The sequence below is a fragment of the Rhipicephalus sanguineus genome, chromosome 3 (genome assembly GCF_013339695.2).
Source record: "Rhipicephalus sanguineus isolate Rsan-2018 chromosome 3, BIME_Rsan_1.4, whole genome shotgun sequence".
Classification (NCBI taxonomy): Eukaryota; Metazoa; Arthropoda; class Arachnida; order Ixodida; family Ixodidae; genus Rhipicephalus; species Rhipicephalus sanguineus.
In genome coordinates this window covers 3,231,196-3,249,670 of record NC_051178.1, presented here as the reverse complement: position 1 = coordinate 3,249,670, position 18,475 = coordinate 3,231,196, and the positions used below count along the sequence as shown (strand labels likewise).

The 18,475-nt window shown below is 50.1% G+C and overlaps 1 protein-coding gene across 1 annotated transcript in view; it reads left to right on the top strand.

Moving 5' to 3' along the window:
* LOC119386412 (GATOR complex protein MIOS) overlaps positions 1-515 on the top strand; it is a 727,447-nt gene extending 726,932 nt beyond the window's left edge. The window contains exon 27 of the mRNA XM_037653722.2: positions 249-515. Coding sequence (XP_037509650.1) covers positions 249-345 — 97 coding nt within the window. The 3' untranslated portion in view covers positions 346-515. The remainder of the gene's footprint in view (positions 1-248) is intronic.
* Positions 516-18,475: the final 17,960 nt, after the last annotated feature.

The window sequence follows — 18,475 nt, the reverse complement described above, 5'->3', positions numbered from 1 at the left end:
AGTAGCACAAGGAAGGATGGGCGCTCCTTTGCTTGTGTTCCTGCGTGGTCGTATTTTTGGCGCCAAGTTTACTATTCATAGATGACATGGCACCAACTAGCCCAATTGCGAGTACTACTAAACCACAAAGCAGTCGTACAGTATCATTCATAAGCATCATGTATGCTATGAATCGGCTAGTGGAGGAACACTTTTTTTCATTATGGTCAGTGCTGTTGTGATCTTAATGTCTTGTGAATTTCATGCAGTGACCATGCGGACTGTCCTGTGACTGGCTGCAATTGCAAGTGTTCAGCTCTGGACCGTGCTGCTGTTCATAGCGCGCGTACAATTCGCAGCGAATGAAGGCAGAGGTTCTTACACTTCACCTCAACTCCAGCAACAGCTACCCCTGCTCAAGGACATTGGCATATAGGTGTACCGCAACTAAATGGCGACGGCTCTGTCAGCAAAACCTTATTTTGTATGACGCATACATTTGTGATTAAAAAAGTACTGAAGCAGAATAAGCGTTCAGTGCCTTCTTTAAGCGAATCATTAACAGTTAATAAACCGTGTTTTTAAGTGCGGAAAACTTTATGGGCTCGGACTGTCATATGCTGTCATCGTATGATGTCTCATGATGTAACCCAGGCAAAAGCATGTATATAACCATGTATGGGCGGGAAAGGGAGGTGAGGCTGAGGAGCAGCGATGTGAGGGGTAGGAGGAAGAGAGTATGCAGTTATCGCATGGTGCCATCCTACGTCGCCGCGGAGGCAAAACCATGTACAGTGATGGAAGTGCTGCTCTAATTGCGCCAAACTGCTCCAAAACGTAAATGCTGCGCCACGGTACTCCAAATGGTCGTTTTCAAGGATTTTTGCGCCAAAGTGTCATTTCCAAAGCTGGTGGTAGCCCCTTTAACCGTGTGCCCTTCATTTACAAATCCAAGTCAAGCCTGTTTGTAAGCCTGCTAGCTGCCTGCTGTGGTCGTCCACGACCTCCTCAATGTTCATCGCCGTGCGTGTGAAACCGCGAGGGTGTTCATCGCCGTGCGTGTGAATCCGCGAGGGTGAACGTGCATACGCGTGGTCCACGACGTGACATGACACCGTGTCCCTAGACAAACAGGGAAGCGAAGCGCAGCGGCACTTCGGCGTACTTGTGGCTGCCATCGGCTAGAGCGCGCTTTCAAAGATGGCAGGTAAGGCTTAAAAATGTTACTCGTCTCTTTCTCTCTCTATGTTGCGGTTCTAACGGTTTTTTTAATGCTCACGTGTCAGTGCATTTCGTCGCAGTAATCCCGCACAAGCGGCTGGTAGAATTGAATGCGCAACTTCATAATCGTGCCTGCTTTTTTTTTCTAAACTGCAGTCGGAATCTTGCGTGTGACGCGGCGCACGCGTAGCCACTTGCCTTCTCTCATTTGTTGGAGGCGCTCAGCATGACAGCATGTTTTCGTGAATGCGTGTGTGAGCTTTTCTGATCTGCGTTGTCGTGAACTTCAAACGGTTTTTTGGGGGGGAGGGTATGAGCATAAAGAAAGGGGGCGTCAATGGCTCACTGGCGGGTTCACTCCAACGCCGTGCGTGCATTCTACCCAGCGTTATCAATGGCAAGTGCGTCAATTGTGTTGTGTGGACGACGGCATTAGCCTGTCTTCTATTTTTTGTTCGACAGGAAGAAAAGTAATTGTGTGTTTTAGTTTTCTGTTGTGAGTAAACACCATTAGTGTTTATCGTATTCTAATCTTGCTTCATGGCAGCGTGCGTGTTTTGCCATTTCAAAACGGGAAAGCATGCCTTTGCCAAATCACATTCGTTAACTTGCCCAGGAATTTCTGGCTAATATCTGCATTTACTGTGTATTGGGAAAGTTGTAATGCCACAAAAATGCTGAATAATTTGATTATCACGCTGTTTTTAGATGGGCAATGTTGTATATCTACAAGTTCTGCGCATTTCAACTTCAGTGATAGTGCCTTGGCCTGCAAACTCATGTCATGATGAGCGAAGTTAACAGAGCAGTGATCTTATGTGTATACTGCCACGCCCGCTTCTTGTTTTGTTTTATCTATCCGGGTGTGACAAGCAAAAACGGATAGCAACGCTCGACGCTGACCGCGCCGCAGTTTTCGAGAAGCTTCACGATTGTAGTAGATCACTTTGTTAAGATTGTGCGCAGGACGCCGTTAGTCTAGATTATTCCAGAGCTTGCGCCACCACCAGTGATAATGCTGCAAAATTCGATGCTTGATCTATAAACGACGACGCGTCCCAACCATGAGCAGTTTATCGACAGCCGACGCCCTGTTCGCCGCAATCAGTTTACAGCGTGTATTGCCGTAGTATGGTTTTCATTTCCCGGCCACAAGTTCGGCCAAATCTTGAGAGTTTCATCTTGAACGCGCCTACTGCTCTCTTCTTGGACGTCACGACGCCGTGACATCTGGCGGAGGTGCTCCCCGGTCCATGTACCGAACGCTCCCCTCCTGCCGTGAGTCAAGTCCATGCCGTAAAGGGAACATCGACACCAACCCTGACCAGCGAGCCAGCCGTAGGAAGCAAGGTCTTGAACCAGAATACAGACCCCTGCCCGGCAAGACCAGGATCACAGCGAAAAAGACAAAACAGCGACAATGACAGCCGCTGTGGTACCTACAAGGGTCGTTATGCATCAACCCAGGGAGCCGCCGACATTCCGCGGATCACCATGCGAGGATCCATAAAGCTGGCTGGATGCATACGACCGGGTCTCCACGTTCAACGACTGGGATTGCGACGAGAAGCTACGCCACGTCTACTTCGCCCTTGAAGATGGCAAAAGGACCTGGTTCGAGAATCGAGAGTCCACGCTAACATCATGGGACTTCTTCCGCACCGGATTTCAGAACACCTTCACGAGCGTCATCCGGAAAGAAAGGGCTGAAACCCTTCTCGAGACCCGTGTGCAGCTCCCCAACGAGACCATCGGGCTGTACACCGAAGACATGACTCGCTTATTTCGCCATGTCGACCCCGCCATGTCCGAAGAAAAAAAGGTTCGCTTCCTGGTGCGGGGAGTGAAGGAAGAACTTTTCGCCGGACTTGTGCGCAACCCGCCGAAGATGGTCTAGAAATTCGTTTCGCAGGCCGCCACAATCGAAAAGGCGCTAAAAATCCGCACTAGGCAATATAACCGCCGCATACCCACTTCGAGCTACGCGGATATTCAAACGCTGGGAACCAACGACCTGCGCGAGATGATCGGAGCGATCGTGCGTGAGGAGCTGCAGAAGATGTTCCCCAGGGCGCAACCTCAGATGGATTCGATAGCCGAGATCGTTCGTGAGGACCTTCAGCATTAACTGGAAGTTGCTGCACCGCCGCAACATGAGCCCGAAGCCATGAGCTATGCTGCTGCAGCCCGACGCAGCGCCCCCGCCCTAAAGAAACCATATCTTCATTCTCTGGCAACCAGTTTCGAAAACCAGGTTGAACGACCGAGGTCAGCTGGATACCCAGACGCCGTTCTTGTATCTGTAGCTGAGGGCAAGCTGAAGAAACAATCACGAAACGGAAATCAGTCTCAAGAAGGCAATAGAATTCGTACCGTTGTCATTCCGTACCAGTGGCGTAGCCAGGAATTTTGTTCGGGGGGGAGGGGGGCTCACGTTGCAGCGCGACCTCCTCATTGATTTTTTAGAATGACTAAGTATATGAATAACATTTATTTATTTTGTGGCGAAGCATTTGGTACTGTTTAACGGTTGCGTTCTCCAGCGGCTCCTAGTGGGTCGTCCTCTTACAAACGCCGCTCGCTCTCGGAGCCCGTGCTTTGGCCTTGACTGTCGCCATAGCGAATTGTCGCCGAGTGGCATCCAATAAACAGCTTAACAAATTCGTGGAGAGTGCAATGCTCCCTTTCGATGCCTCTGGAGCTTCGATCCCGTACTCTACCAGCTACCATGCCTCAAGACGCCGCCCAGCAGACGCCTCCGCCTACACCGACCTCATGTCCCGGTGTCCCTCGTATCCGCGACCCCCCAGTCTTCACTGGCGCAGATGGGACCGACGTGGAGGACTGGCTCGCGATCTATGAACGCGTGAGTGTCCCCAATAAATGGGACGAGGCAGGAAAATTGACCAACTTGGTTTTCTACCTCGCGGGTGTGGCCGGCCTGTGGTACAACAACCACGCATCCGATTTTACGACGTGGTCCGACTTCAAGACCGCCATTATCAACTTGTTTGGCCGCCCTGCCGTTCGTAAGCTGCAGGCCGAACAGCGTTTGCGAGAACCAGCTCAGCAGGCCGGCGAAACCTTTACCAGCTACATTGAAGATATCCTCGATTTGTATAAGAAAGCCGACGCCACCATGTCGGAATCTGACAAGATGAGTCACATTATGAAAGGCATCGACGACGATGTCTTCACGATGCTGCTCGCCAAAAACCCCAGCACAGTGGCCGAGGTCATCACGGTCGGCCAGAGCTACGAGGAGCTGCGCCGGCAGCGGTCGATGACCCGTCGCTCTCCATCCAGCGACGCCGAGCTCGCTGGCTTGTCGACCAGATCCGACCACTCCGCCTTGCTCGCAGAGGTAAAGTCATTCGTGCGCGAGGAAATCGCGCGCCAGTTCTCTCTGCTGGACTTTGCTCAACCTCACTACGTTCAACAGCCGTCAACCACTCTGCTCCCTCCCCTCCGTCGAGCGATTGAGCAGGAAATCGCGGAGGTCCTGCCTGAGTACCACCAGCACCATCCGGCTCCTGCACCACTCAGTTACGCCCAAGTTGTCGCCAGGACGTCCCCAGTAATACCTACGGCAGCCCCACACAGTTACACCGAAGCCGCCGCTAGACACCAGTCCTTCGAAGCGGCTGTGCCGGCTACCTACGCCGACGTCATGCAGAGGCCACGACTGCAGCCCATGATGCCGTCATATCAGTCGCCACCCCGTCAATCACGTCCTGCGCCATGGGCGGGCCCTGCTACAGCAAACCGATGGCGCACACCTGACAACCGCCCCATATGCTTCGCATGCGGTTAAGCCGGCCGCGTGGCGCGTTATTGCAATCGCGTCCAGCCGCCTCAAGTCGTGTCGCCCGACACGACTTGAGGCGGCTGAGTCAAACCGCACATTTTACGCCCCACCTACGCCTCTGTCACCGACTTCACGCCAAGCTCCATCTACTCGGCGCTCTCCGTCTCCACGACGTCGCTCACTGTCGCCGATGCGCCCACGTTCGGTCGCACGCGACCAGGAAAACTAGTCGCAGTCCAGGAGGCAAGGGCTGCGACGCTATCGAACTGCGAAAACCCTCAGCGAAGCCCATCGAATGTGATAGACGTGTTTGTCGACGGTGTTCCCGCATCTGCCCTTGTTGACACTGGAGCCGCCGTATCCGTTATGGACCAAAAATTGAGCCGATTACTCCGAAAAGTGAGGACGCCACTTTCTGGGATGTCTCTCCGTACAGCCAGCTCCCAGAGTATTCATCCTACAGCAATATGCACAGCTCGCGTCGTCATTCAGGACGTTCTGTACGACGTCGAGTTCATTATAATTGCTGCATGCTCTCACGACGTCATCCTGGGATGGGATTTTCTCTCCCGCCACGACGCCGTAATTCATTGTGCACAAGCCGCAATCGAACTCTCCCTGTTCTCAGATCTGACGCCAGCAGACACTTCATCGGTATCGAGCAAGATCCTCGTCAAAGACGATACCAAAGTGCCTCCAAACTCGTCGACGGCTGTGTCAGTCGATTGCGCCGGTCTCTCCGACACCATTGCACTCATTTCGTCATCTGACCACGTTTGCACAAGGAGAGGCTTGCTGGTACCTTTCGCGACCGTCCAAGTCACTCAGGGTAGCACCGCTATTTTTGTTAACAACCCATCTCCATGCATTGTTACGTTGGTGCGAGGGGAATGTCTTGGCAGAGTGGAACCCCTCGAAGACGCACAAGTTATGGACGCACCCGATGACACGCACTGTCCCAGTTCCGGTACGCTCAGTGCTGTTTCCGCGTCCGATTCGTCACCTGCTGGTGTGTTTAGATCCTCCATTGCTGACAACCTCACATCGGTCCAGCGTTCCCAACTTCTGTGCCTGCTGGAAGAATTTCGTTCTTCTTTCGATGTCGGGCAAACTTCTCTCGGCCGCACTTCCACCGTTACGCATCGCATCGACACCGGCGCCCAACCACCACTGCGGCAACGTCCATATCGCGTGTCTCCCGCAGAACGGCGGGTCGTTAATGAGCAAGTCGACGATATGCTTCGACGCGACGTTATTCGGCCCTCGGACAGCCCATGGGCGTCTCCCGTTGTTGTCGTTGCGAAGAAGGACGGTTCCGTGCGGTTCTGTGTGGACTACCGACGGCTCAACAAGATCACTCGCAAGGATGTTTATCCGCTGCCGCGAATCGACGACGCAGTTGACAGCCTGCAAGGAGCCGAATTTTTTTCATCTCTTGATTGGCGCTCGGGGTACTGGCAAGTACCCATGGCGGATGACGCTCGACCGAAGACAGCCTTTGTCACACCTGACGGCTTGTACGAGTTGAACGTCATGCCGTTTGGTCTGTGTAATGCGCCCGCGACCTTCGAGCGCATGATGGACACCGTTCTGCGCAACTTGAAATGGCACACGTGCTTGTGTTACCTGGACGACGTCGTGGTTTTCGCTCCGGACTTCTCCACGCATCTCCAACGTCTGCGGCATGTTTTGACGCGTTTGCGCAACGCCGGCCTCCAACTGAATCTGAAGAAGTGCCGATTTGCAGCACGGCAGCTGACAATCCTCGGCTACGTCGTGTCCAAGGACGGAATCCTTCCCGATCCGGCCAAGCTTCGGGCCGTGGCCGAATTTCCCAAACCTACGTCCGTAAAAGAACTGCGCAGTTTCGTAGGACTGTGTTCGTACTTTCGACGCTTCATACGAAACTTTGCCACCATCATATCGGCGCTGACGAAGCTCCTTGGAAGTAACGGACCCCTAAATTCGTGGTCGTCCAAGTGTGACAACGCGTTCGCAAAGCTCCGTCGTTTGTTGACGTCTCCTCCCATACTACGCCACTACGATCCTACGGCCCCAACGGAGGTACACACGGACGCCAGCGGTGTAGGCCTCGGCGCTGTCCTTGCGCAGTGCAAACCGCAAACCAGGGTTCCCCGAATATGTCGTGGCATACGCTAGCCGTACGCTTGCCAGAGCCGAGACCAATTACTCAGTCACGGAGAAAGAGTGCCTGGCGATCATATGGGCCCTTACAAAGTTTCGACCTTATTTGTTTGGTCGCCCATTTGATGTCGTCACCGACCATCATGCACTATGCTGGCTGTCGTCATTGAAGGATCCCTCAGGCCGTCTCGCCCGCTGGGCACTTCGCCTGCAGGACTACGACATCCGCGTGCTGTACCGCAACGGACGCCAGCATGCTGACGCCGACGCCCTCTGGCGCTCTCCCTTGCCTGACGACCATGCCCCCTGCTCAGTATCTCACATAGCTGTTGCTTCAATCGACGTTCACACCATCGCTACCGAACAGCGCAAGGATTAATGGATCACCTCGCTGATCGACTTGATCCCTGATCCGTCGGCAACCCCATCCACTCGCGCGTTGCGTCGTCAAGCCCACCATTTCGCCGTTCGTGACGACCTCCTGCACCGACGCAATTACAACGCCGACGGCCGCCAGTGGCTACTGATACCCCGCAGTCTGCGTTCTGAAATATGCGAGGCCCTCCACTCTGACCCGCAATGTGCGCACTCTGGGGTATCCAAAACTTACCACCGCATTCGACAACGATACTTCTGGCGTGGGATGTACCGCTACGTGCAGAAGTTCGTTCGCTCCTGCCTCGATTGCCAACGCCGAAAACCTGCAACGCACGTGTCGCCAGCAGGTCTACAACCATTACCTTGCCCTAACCGTCCGTTTGGGCGCGTAGGCATCGATTTGTATGGGCCACTTCCTCTGACTTCGGCTGGTAACCGCTGGGCCATCGTCGCTGTTGACCATCTAACGCGATACGCCGAAACCGCCGCCCTCCCAGCGGCTACAGCGCGCGATGTTGCCTCCTTCCTACTACACCGATTCATACTGCGTCACGGTCCACCCCAACAGCTTCTCAGCGATCGAGGCCGTGTCTTCTTATCGGAAGTCGTGGAAGCCATTCTGAAAGAGTGCCATGCTGTTCACCGCAAAACTACTGCTTACCACCCGCAGACGAATGGCCTAACCCAACGCTTTAACCGCACGCTCGGCGACATGCTGTCAATGTACGTCGCCGCCGATCACACCAATTGGGATATTATTCCGCCTTCGTCACCTACGCTTATAATACCGCCCCTCAGAGCACTACTGGTTTTTCACCCTTCTTCTTACTGTACGGGAGTCACCCGTCGCACACCATCGACTCGATACTTCCATACAAGCCGGATCCATCTGAGTGTGCGCCTATTTCTGACACAGCCAGGCTTGCTGAAGAGTGTCGCGAGCTTGCCAAGACATTTACGACGCAGGAACAAGAGCTGCAGAAGAGCATTCGCGATGGCACCACCACTTCTGAGCCCACGTTCCTCCCTGGATCGCTCGTATGGCTCTCGGTCCCTACCACTGCAAGTGGCCTCTCTTCAAAACTGCTGTCGAAATACGAAGGCCCATACCGGGTCGTCGAGCGCACATCCCCGGTCAACTATTTGATCGAACCCATCGAACCAACTTCGGACATGCGCCGTCGACGGCGCGGCATAGTCAACGTGGAGCGCCTCAAGGCCTACTATGACCCACTCATAGTGACGAGCTGTTAGGTCGCCGGACGGCTCCCTTTTCGTACCCGGGGTAATTGTGGCGAAGCATTTGGTACTGTTTAACGGTTGCGTTCTCCAGCGGCTCCTAGTGGGTCGTCCTCTTACAAACGCCGCTCGCTCTCGGAGCCCGTGCTTTGGCCTTGACTGTCGCCATAGCGAATTGTCGCCGAGTTCCGTCCAATAAACAGCTTAACAATTGATTTATTTATTTATTTATCTATTTATTTATTATATCGTCAAAGGTCCCGTATGGGACTTTACACGGGGGTGGGCGTCATAAAATGGCGGTATTGATGAAGGTGTATGTTAGGATGTGGTGGAGTCTGCTTCCTGGGTGGCATTTTTGAAGCGCGCAAAATCGCGGATGACTGCTGGTTCGTTCGGAAGCTCATTCCAGTCTCGGGCGGTGCGCAAAAAGGACAGCTGAAATGAGGTGGCGTGGGCACGTGGCGGAATCGCAGCATTTGGATGACTTGCGCGATGACCCCGATGGACCGGCTGGATGAGGTGGTTGTCACGCGGGGTTGAATAAAAGAATCTGTGAAAATGGCAGAGACGTGCAATACGACGACGGAGAGCGAGGGTAGAAAGATTTAACTGGGATTTAAGGGCGGAGACGCTCGAGTAGGGGGAATAATCTGAAACAATGAATCTGGTTGCTCGGTTCTGTACTGACTCAAGTATTTCGATATGATTAGTTTGGTGGGGGTCAAAGACAGCAGATACAGTCAAGTTTTGGTCTGACAATGGTTTTATAAGCGAGTAGTTTAACGGTAGGTGGTGCCATGGAAATGTTACGGCGTATCTACCCGAGAGCGCGGTTAGCGGAGTGAATTATGCGATTTATATGGTCGCCCCAAGATAGGTCACTCGAAAGATGGACACCCAGGTATTTAATCGAGTCAGTAGCAGCTATATGACAGTTGTTGATTGTGTAAGTAGCCGGCGTGTGGTTTCGGCGACGATGGAATGAAATTAGTAATGTTTTTTTCGCATTAAGGGACATCAACCAGGTGGTACACCACTGCTGAATGCGTGAGAGGTCATGCTGTAGAGAGGAGACATCGGTGGAGTAATTTATAGGGCGGTAGAGGATACAATCATCAGCAAAAAGGCGGATGTTAGATTCAACGGGAAGCGGAATATCGTTAATGTATATTAGGAATAAAAGAGGCCCTAGGACGGTACCCTGGGGCGCGCCGGACAAGACATGGGAGAGGTCGGAGGAGTGATCATTAACATGCACGAATTGTTTACGGTTTCTTAGGAATGCTTTAATCCAGTTAAAAACATGCCGATGAAGGTTTAGATGCGAGGTTTTTAGAAGGAGACGGGAGTGCGGTACCTTATCGAAGGCTTTTTTTCAAAATCTAAGAACAGTGTGTCAGTTGGGATGTTACGGTCCATTTGAAGTTGAATGTCGTGGAGGAATAATGTTAGTTGCGTCTCGCATGAGTGATCTTTACGAAAGCCATGTTGGTTTGGGTGAAAGAAGTTTACGCATGATAAAAATGTAGCAACATGAGAAAAGATGACGTGTTCCATGATCTTTGAACAAATTCTATAGTGAGCGAGATTGGTCGGTAATTACCTGCAAATGAGCAGTCACATTTCTTGAAGACCGGAATGACCTTCCCAACTCTCCAGTCTAATGGGACTTCACCTGTGTCGAGTGACTGCTGAAAAATGATTGATAATATGGAACTGCATATATGTTTTGTATTTTTCAGAATTTTGGCGTTTATGCCGTCTATACCGCATGACGAAGAGTTCTTTAATTGGTTAATGACTTTTACAATTCCCTCTGAAGTTAATTCAATCTTTGGCATTGGCGGAAAAGCAAAATGCGGAATATCAGGAAGTTCGTTGTTAGGTTCGTTAGTAAAGACGGAACAAAATGCAGAGTTGACGGATGGAACGTCGCAATCGGCAACGGGGGATCCAGAAGTGTCACAAAGAGAGACTGTGGTTTTGTCGTCCGGTTTCATAATTCCAAAAAAGGCGTGGGTATGTACATGTATTACCATGTACATACATTGTCACCGGTATTACCATTAACATGTATTACCAATGACAATTTGTATTATATGCTGCAAATCACTTCTTGAATGCTGCCCTCTGTTAAGAACGAGTAAGAAATGTGTTTTTTTTTCGTAAAAATATTATGTTGGCATGCCCGCAAAGTCTTTCCAGGAATAACTGTCTTCAATCTTTTAAATATTTTTTTTGTGTGTGCGTAACAGGTACGGCAAATATCACGTGAACTTCGGAACTGCATCAGTTTTGAACTGAAGAAGCGCCTGATAACAAAAAAAAATGAAGTCCACAAAATAACCAGGACGAGATCAAATATTTTAATGTAGATTGTTTACGCAAAATGTTGATCTTTCTGCACAAATGATGCGGCCAGGGAAAAGCAAGAATGGGAAAGTACACCTCGAATACGTGCAAAACATAAGTCACCGGAAACAGTGCGCAGTATGCTTACGCAAAACTTCACAAATGTGCATTTATATGTGCCATCAATAAACGAAACTAAGCAATGATCACTATACATAATGCCCAGCTGATATGTCCTTGGGCCAAGCTGCTGTCTCGGACGCACCATGTGGACAGAACTATAAAGGAAGAGCGCAGAAATAACGAAAGAAACTATTTCAAAACGTGAAGCTGTCGATTGGCTGGTAATGTCCACCTGATGCCCGTATTCTTATGTTTATATTAGGTCACAGTGTTAACTGCTAAAAGGTACAAAATCCTCACGGCTTTAAAAGGTGGTGAACAATAATGTTGCGTCAGAATTACGGGCTCATTGACCTGAACTCTGGAACAGCAATGTCTTTTCCTTTCGTTTGCGCTGATTTTTGTCCTGCTCGGTATCAAAGGACAACAAAGTTGACCCGGCGAGGAAGTTTAGCGAAACGGTTAATGACTTCCGACACGCTGATGTTGACATTTCTGTGGGCGTACAGAAGTGCCTGGCCAACCATGCGTTCCTCAGACATCGTGGAGCGTAAGTAGTTCTTAAGTAACTTCATGCTTGAAAACGTTCTCTCTGCGCTGGCAGTGGTCACTGGAAGGGTGACTAGAATCCGGAGTAGCTTGTACACATTTGCATAGAACCTGCTGTCGCAATGAGAGAGGGCATCGGTTCCAGTACCGGGGCGCTGGTTTGCTGCTTTGTTCGCCCACTTTGTTCACCATAGTCGCAGTTCTCCCTCGTTTCGACGTCATGCGCAAAAACGGTCAGGAGATTTTCTGCTCCTTTCTCCCGATCATCTTGCATTGGTGGTATTGCGGATCGTACAATTAATGAAAAGTCCTTTAGAAGTGCCCTGTGCTTTTCGAACCGTTGGTTTAACTGGGCTAGTACGTGGTCCATGAACGGAATGAACAGGGTTCTGCGAAAATATTCTTCCGCGCTTTCGAATGCATTGCTCCCAAGGTTTTGCTTCCAGACACCTGCTCGACGGCTGGTGATCTCCACATTCAGTTTTTCTGCCAATGCCTGCACTTGTGGAAATATTTTTGAGAATGCAGCATTCGTGTTCTTGCGGTCACTTTCAATTGTCCGCTGTACCACTTCTATGTCGTCAATGGCAGCGCTCATGTCGATACTCCTCGTCTGCAGCTTCTTTGACAGTGGCAAAGTCAGTGCTAATGCCTGCTTCGTCACATGCAGGCTTACAAGGAACGCTGGTGAAAAGAGTGACTGTTTGCTTGCACTGGACTTTCGCCATTTCCGTTAAACTTAATCTCCTCTAGTGCTGCGATCAACGGCTCGAAGCGGCTCACAAATGAAAGCACTGCATCGTGCTTCTCGGCCCAGCGCGTTTCGCATAGTCCCAAAAGGCGCTGCCTTGTAGACTCGGGACAGCTCAAACTTATCATTTTTCGCAAAACGTGTGAGCGGCTAGAAGATTTACGGAAAAAGACTGACGTCGCCTTCAGAGTCCCAAAACAGTTTCGGATGTCTGTGATGGAGCATGCCGCACACACAACTAGATTAAGGGAGTGACACGCGCAGTGAGTACATAGAGTGCGGCTGGATATTTCTCACGAACAGCAGCTTGAACACCTTTTGTTTCGCCGGCCATCGAACTTGCACCATCGTAGCCTTGACAACGGAGATGCTGCACAGGGGCGTAGCCAGAAATTTTTTTCGGACGGGGGGGGGGGGGTTCAACCATACGTTATGTATGTTCGTTCGTGCGTTTGTATGTGCGCATGTATATATAGGCAAGCAAAACTGAAATATTTCGGGGGGGGGGGGGGTTTGAACCTCCCAACCCCCCCACTTGGCTACGCCCCTGATGCTGCATGTTAATTCCCATGTCTATAAGGAGCCTTATGATGGTGTCGGCGAGGGCCCGGCCATTTGGTCGTGAATTGGCACAAAGCCTATAACAACACTTCTTCGATTCCGTTCGCATCCTTATAAAGGTACTTTGCACAAACAGTTAGATGCTCGATACCAGCAACATCCATCGTTTCATCAGCAAGTACGGAGAAGCAGCCTGCTGCGTTTACTTTTGCGACTAGGCTTTCCTTGATGATTGCAGCAGAGATTTCTATAATGTGGTTTTGTACATCTGGACTAAAATATGAGGCCTTATTTGGGCAACTTTCCAAATGCTTTTTTAGATCTGTGTCGCCACAATCCGCGCGTATGCGAAGCAGCGCTCTGAAGTTGCCTGTATTTGTAGAGGAGGCTGTGCTTAAATCCATGGGACCACTGTCTCTATGTCCACGGAGAGCCCGCAAAAAAGAGAACTGTCTCAACAATAGGCTGCAACTTCCTTCGGGTTTCTCTTATTTGAATTTGCCTGCCATGGTCCAATTGATCAACAACACTGGGCACACATCCTGAGAAGGTTTGAAGGAAACTATCGGCTACCAGATGAGTGTCAGTGTGATATTTAGTGACTTCATGTGCACCGAAGACTTCGAGGGCGTGCTTCCACTTTTGAAATGGCTTGGATACGAGGACCTTAGTGCGCACATGTTGGCCCTTGCCAATCTCACTTCTGCTAAAAAGGACACACACTCGGCAAAACGCACCCTCTTGAAGCGCTGAGTAGCTAAGCCATCGGTACCGGTCCAGTCAAGCCACGTAAACCTTCGTTTCTGCTTAAAATCGTCCATAGACCTAAACATACAGCATGACGGAGGAATCCAAGGAGAAGCTATAGCAGTTGATGTTTTGTGTCATCATCCACTTTTGAGCCATCTGTGTAGAGCCCGATATCAAACTTGCATCTGCTAACGTTTTGAGGGTCAGAAAAAGATCAATAATTAAATAAATGATAATCAGGCGGAAGCCCAATAAATCCCACCACCCGGATGACGCCGCTGGTTGGTGGTGTATGAGAGCACGAAAAATTTCGGGGGGGGGGGGGTGCTGAAGCCCCATAAGCCCCCCCCCCCTGGCTACCCCGTTCCGTACATGCATAACACATCTCACCGCCTGAAGAAGATTGGCAACCGGAACCGAATCAGAGTGGTGCTTTCTGCTTCTGAGAAGCTAGAACGGCTTTGCCAAATGACGAACCCATTTAAGAAAAAGAAAGAGCCATGCAATATCAAGCATTGCGACCCATTTGTACCGTGTTTATCAGAAGTAGTATACGAGGTCTCATTATCATGCGGCTTCAGCTACATCGGCCAGAATGGTAGGTGTCTGAACCAAAGACTCATGGAACACAAGAGGAAGGTGGGGAACTATTGTGATGGCAATCTTTCGGTGCATTGTCATGAGTGTGGGTTGAAGAATGGTAGGCCTTGTAAACCATTCTATGATATGTTTAGGGTGGTAGCTAGACATAGAAGCCAAGAAGTGAGGGAGATAATAGAGGCGGATTTGATTGCAAAGGCGGGTCAGTCATGCGTAAGCGCACCGTCCATTATCTTGTCGTCGAAAGAAACACAGTTTCTCAGCACGTTCACGTAATATCAGCAGTACAATTTTGTGACGTCGTGAAAAAAAAGAGTTCATAATATGCATTTTTCGTAAATAAATGTCATTTGGAAGTAAGCGCTTGTGTTGTCGTCACCTCCCTTTTTCCTTGTTTGTGCGCGCCTAAGTATCGGTGAAGACAATCTCGACATCGTCACTTATCTGCAATGCGCCGAAGAAGCTCGACAGCTCGCTCGCCTACGCATCAAGAACCAGCAAAAGCTCGACAGCCGTCACTATAACCTTCGACGACACCACATGGAGTACCAACCCGGTGACCGCGTGTGGGCCTGGACGCCGATACGTCGACGGGGACTTAGCGAGAAGCTTTTTCGACGATACTTCAGACCATATAAGGTGCTTCGACGTCTCGGCGCTCTTGACTACGAGGTCATCCCGGACGGCAATACGATCTCGCAGCGACGCCGCGGACGACCTGAAGTCATGCATGTCGTGCGCCGTAAGCCGTTTTTTGGGCTTTAGCGAACCTAGGGACTGAAGTTTTTGCTTTGTTATTGTAATTTATTTGTCTGTGCACTTGTTCTTTTTCCCATCTATGTTCCGTCACAAGCATCGGCCCGATGTTTGTTTAGAGGGGGTCATTGCCACGCCCGCTTCTGGTTTTATTAGGGGCGAAGCTCCTTAAAGCGGCACCCGTTCGTCCCTCGTAGTCGTAGTGCGTAACCAGTCGTAACGCTAGTACCAGATCTTGACCTCCAAGGTGGTGCCGGTGGGAGATTTTTCCTGTGCGTTGTTGAACAATAAAAAATTCGCAGCGTGCGCGTTAACTAAAAGCCGAATTCTTCTGTCTCTCATTCTCCATTAGCAGCCATTGGCATGTTCCAGTAGGAAACGTTAGTAGAAGTAGAAGTGTTAGCTAAAAGCCGACTTCTTCTGTCTCTCACTCCCATTAGCAGCCATTGTTTACCTCCAAGGTAGTGCCTGGTGAGATTTCTCCTGTGCGTGATTAAACAATAAAAATTTTGTTCAGAACGCCGTTGATTGATGAAATAAACCAACGAAAGACGCCAGATGTTTTCTAAAAGCAAAACGAAAGAACGCCAGATGTTTCTAAAGCAAAAGGAAAAGACGCCAGCTGCTTAACGAAAGACGCCAGATGTTTTCTAAAGCAATGGTTTTCTAAACAATGAAAATTCGCAACGTACATGTAAAATTAAAGTGAGCTGCAAGTCGTCATAACTCTCATCGAACCTTTAGTATAAACGCGCCCGATCTCACGTCGGTGATGATGTACTGGGCAGAATTCACGGAAGATTCACGGTTTACCGATGAACCTCCGCAGCTTCGCCCACTCATCATCATTCACTCAGTGGATATGCTGTGATTTTTTTATCTATTCGGATAAATAAAGATTTTCATCTTGAACGCACCGACTGCTGTCTCCGCTCCGTGGACTTCACGACCCCGTGACAATACTCATGTGCTGTCCAATTTTTTTTTTCAGGGCGGAAAAGCAAGCTCAACAGAGAAGTTCTAAATGAGACAGGTGGCACTGGTGACTTCATTATCATGTGGTGCACAGCAGACCGAAGCGACGTGCATTTTTTGCAGCAAAGTCATTCATTGTTCCCGTCATGACGTTAGTGCTGTCAAACGACACACAACCAACAAGCAACATATTTAAGCTCGCAAGCAACACAGAGATAAACTTGGAGCACTGAATAAACCGGCCACGACGCAGTCTCTTGGTGTTCTGCCTTCCTACAAAATCGGAAATCTCAGAAGCCGATCGAGTCAGATTGGCGGAGACCTATTTTGTTCTTGGAGTAGCCATTGCTGGAATGCCGTATTCGTGGGGAGACACAGCGACATCTATTTTTCCACTGATGTTCCCAGATTCTAAAGTTGCAAAAGAATTTCATTGCGGGAGAAAAAGGTATCCCGCATAGTTTCCGACGGCCTTGGACCGTATTTCAAAAAAGCAGTCATCGACGAACTTAACAAGCAAGCCGTGCACTATACCTTCGAAATCGATGAAACACCCCTTCCTGAACAACGATGCGAGCAGCTAGACATCATTGCCAGATACTTTTCTGAAGTTCGTCAGCAGGTCGTGGCAGAGCACTTGTGTCCTTTTCACTTAGGTTCTGCAACCTCAGATGTGTTACTTGCACGAGTGAAAGAAGCTATCCCGGACCTGCCTCAAAAGAACATGCTTTGCTTCTATAGCGACGGCCCTAACGTGATGAAGTGTTTAAAAACAAAGCTCAAGCTGGATGTAAACACGACGCTGCTCAGTATTGGAGAGTGCAGTTTGCACAAAATTCATAGTGGTTTTGCACAGGGGATTGATGCGTTTGGTAGCAATGCGGAGTCAACTTTGCAGGACTCTTACCACTTTTTCAAAAACTCTGCGGTACAAAGCGCGGTTTTGAAAGAAAAGCAAAGATGCCTTGGTCTGCCTGAAAGTGTCTTCCTTGGGCACGTGAGCTCACGGTGGTTGACACTGGGTCATGCAATCGACCGTTTCGTTGAATAATATCCCGCTCTGAAATCTGTGGTGCTAAATGTGCAGCAAGGACCTCGTACTGCTGGTGTAGTTTACAAGCGTTTTCGCGAAAATCACTGCAAGAAAGACCTTGTCACAGAACTCTTTTTGTGGAACGTGGCAGACTTGTTTGTTGGCTTTTTGAAATTCTTCCAACGTTCTGAGCCACTTGTTCATGTTTTGTATGAAGAATTGGTAAAACTCCAAAAACGTTCTTGGTCGGTTTGTGCGGATTGAAGCTTATCGGTGCCTCACCGGGCAAGAACTCCAATCTGTTCACGTTAGTCTTCAAGCAACTGGAAGGAAGTCATCGAGATTGGTGGTGACACGGAAAGGGCCATTTCAGGCTGGTCAGCCGAAGAGAAGACACTGTTCCGACTTTGAGCAAGAACCTTTTATATTAAATATGCAAGCTACCTGCTTTCAACACTACCACTCGACAACACTGTTTTGAGGGATCTCGGGTGTCTTCAACCAAACGTTGAGCAAGAATGAGCAAGCAGCTAAGAGAAGCAAATGTTACATTGACTGCAGTTCGATGAAGCCGCAGCAAAAACAGGACCTTGTGGTAGCCTCGATACTCACCACAGTCGAAGAAGACGGCGGGTTGAGGCTTAGCGAGCCACAGGGACGCGTCTAGCGTCGCCTGCTCACGTGTAGCGCACCGCTCCGCGCGCGCTCAGCTGGCAAAGGCGTTGAGCGCCGCGCGGCAAAAACACACAGTGTTCGAAAAAAAGTCACAGTTCCACCGCAAGGGCGAAGCAATGAATGCGATAGCAAGAAATTAATGCTATACGAAGTGAGGCTCGCCAATGGATACTCTCAGTTTGAACAGCGCTCCTGTTGCAAAGGCGGCCGAAGCAGCGAAGGAAATTAGCGTGCTTCAAGTGTCGAGCTGTGACACTTGATAGTTCGCGCTCATCTTCTGTTTGTTCGTTTAGCGGCGTCCCTGAGCTCGAGTGACATTCGTACGCGCCGTAACATGAGCGCGGACATCACGGTGAAAGCTTGAAACATTCCTCTTCCCCTCACCACGAGAAAACCGCGCGAGCAGACAGCGGAGGGGCAAGGTTCTCCCATGCGCAAATATAAGAAGAAGAAGCGAGCGAGCTCGCCGACGACTTTTAAATGCGCCCGTCGGGCTCCTAGCGCCATCTCGCTGGTAATAAAGAAACGCTTATTATCGCCTGCCGTCTCTGAGTCCGTCTAGCGGTAAAGCGTGTGT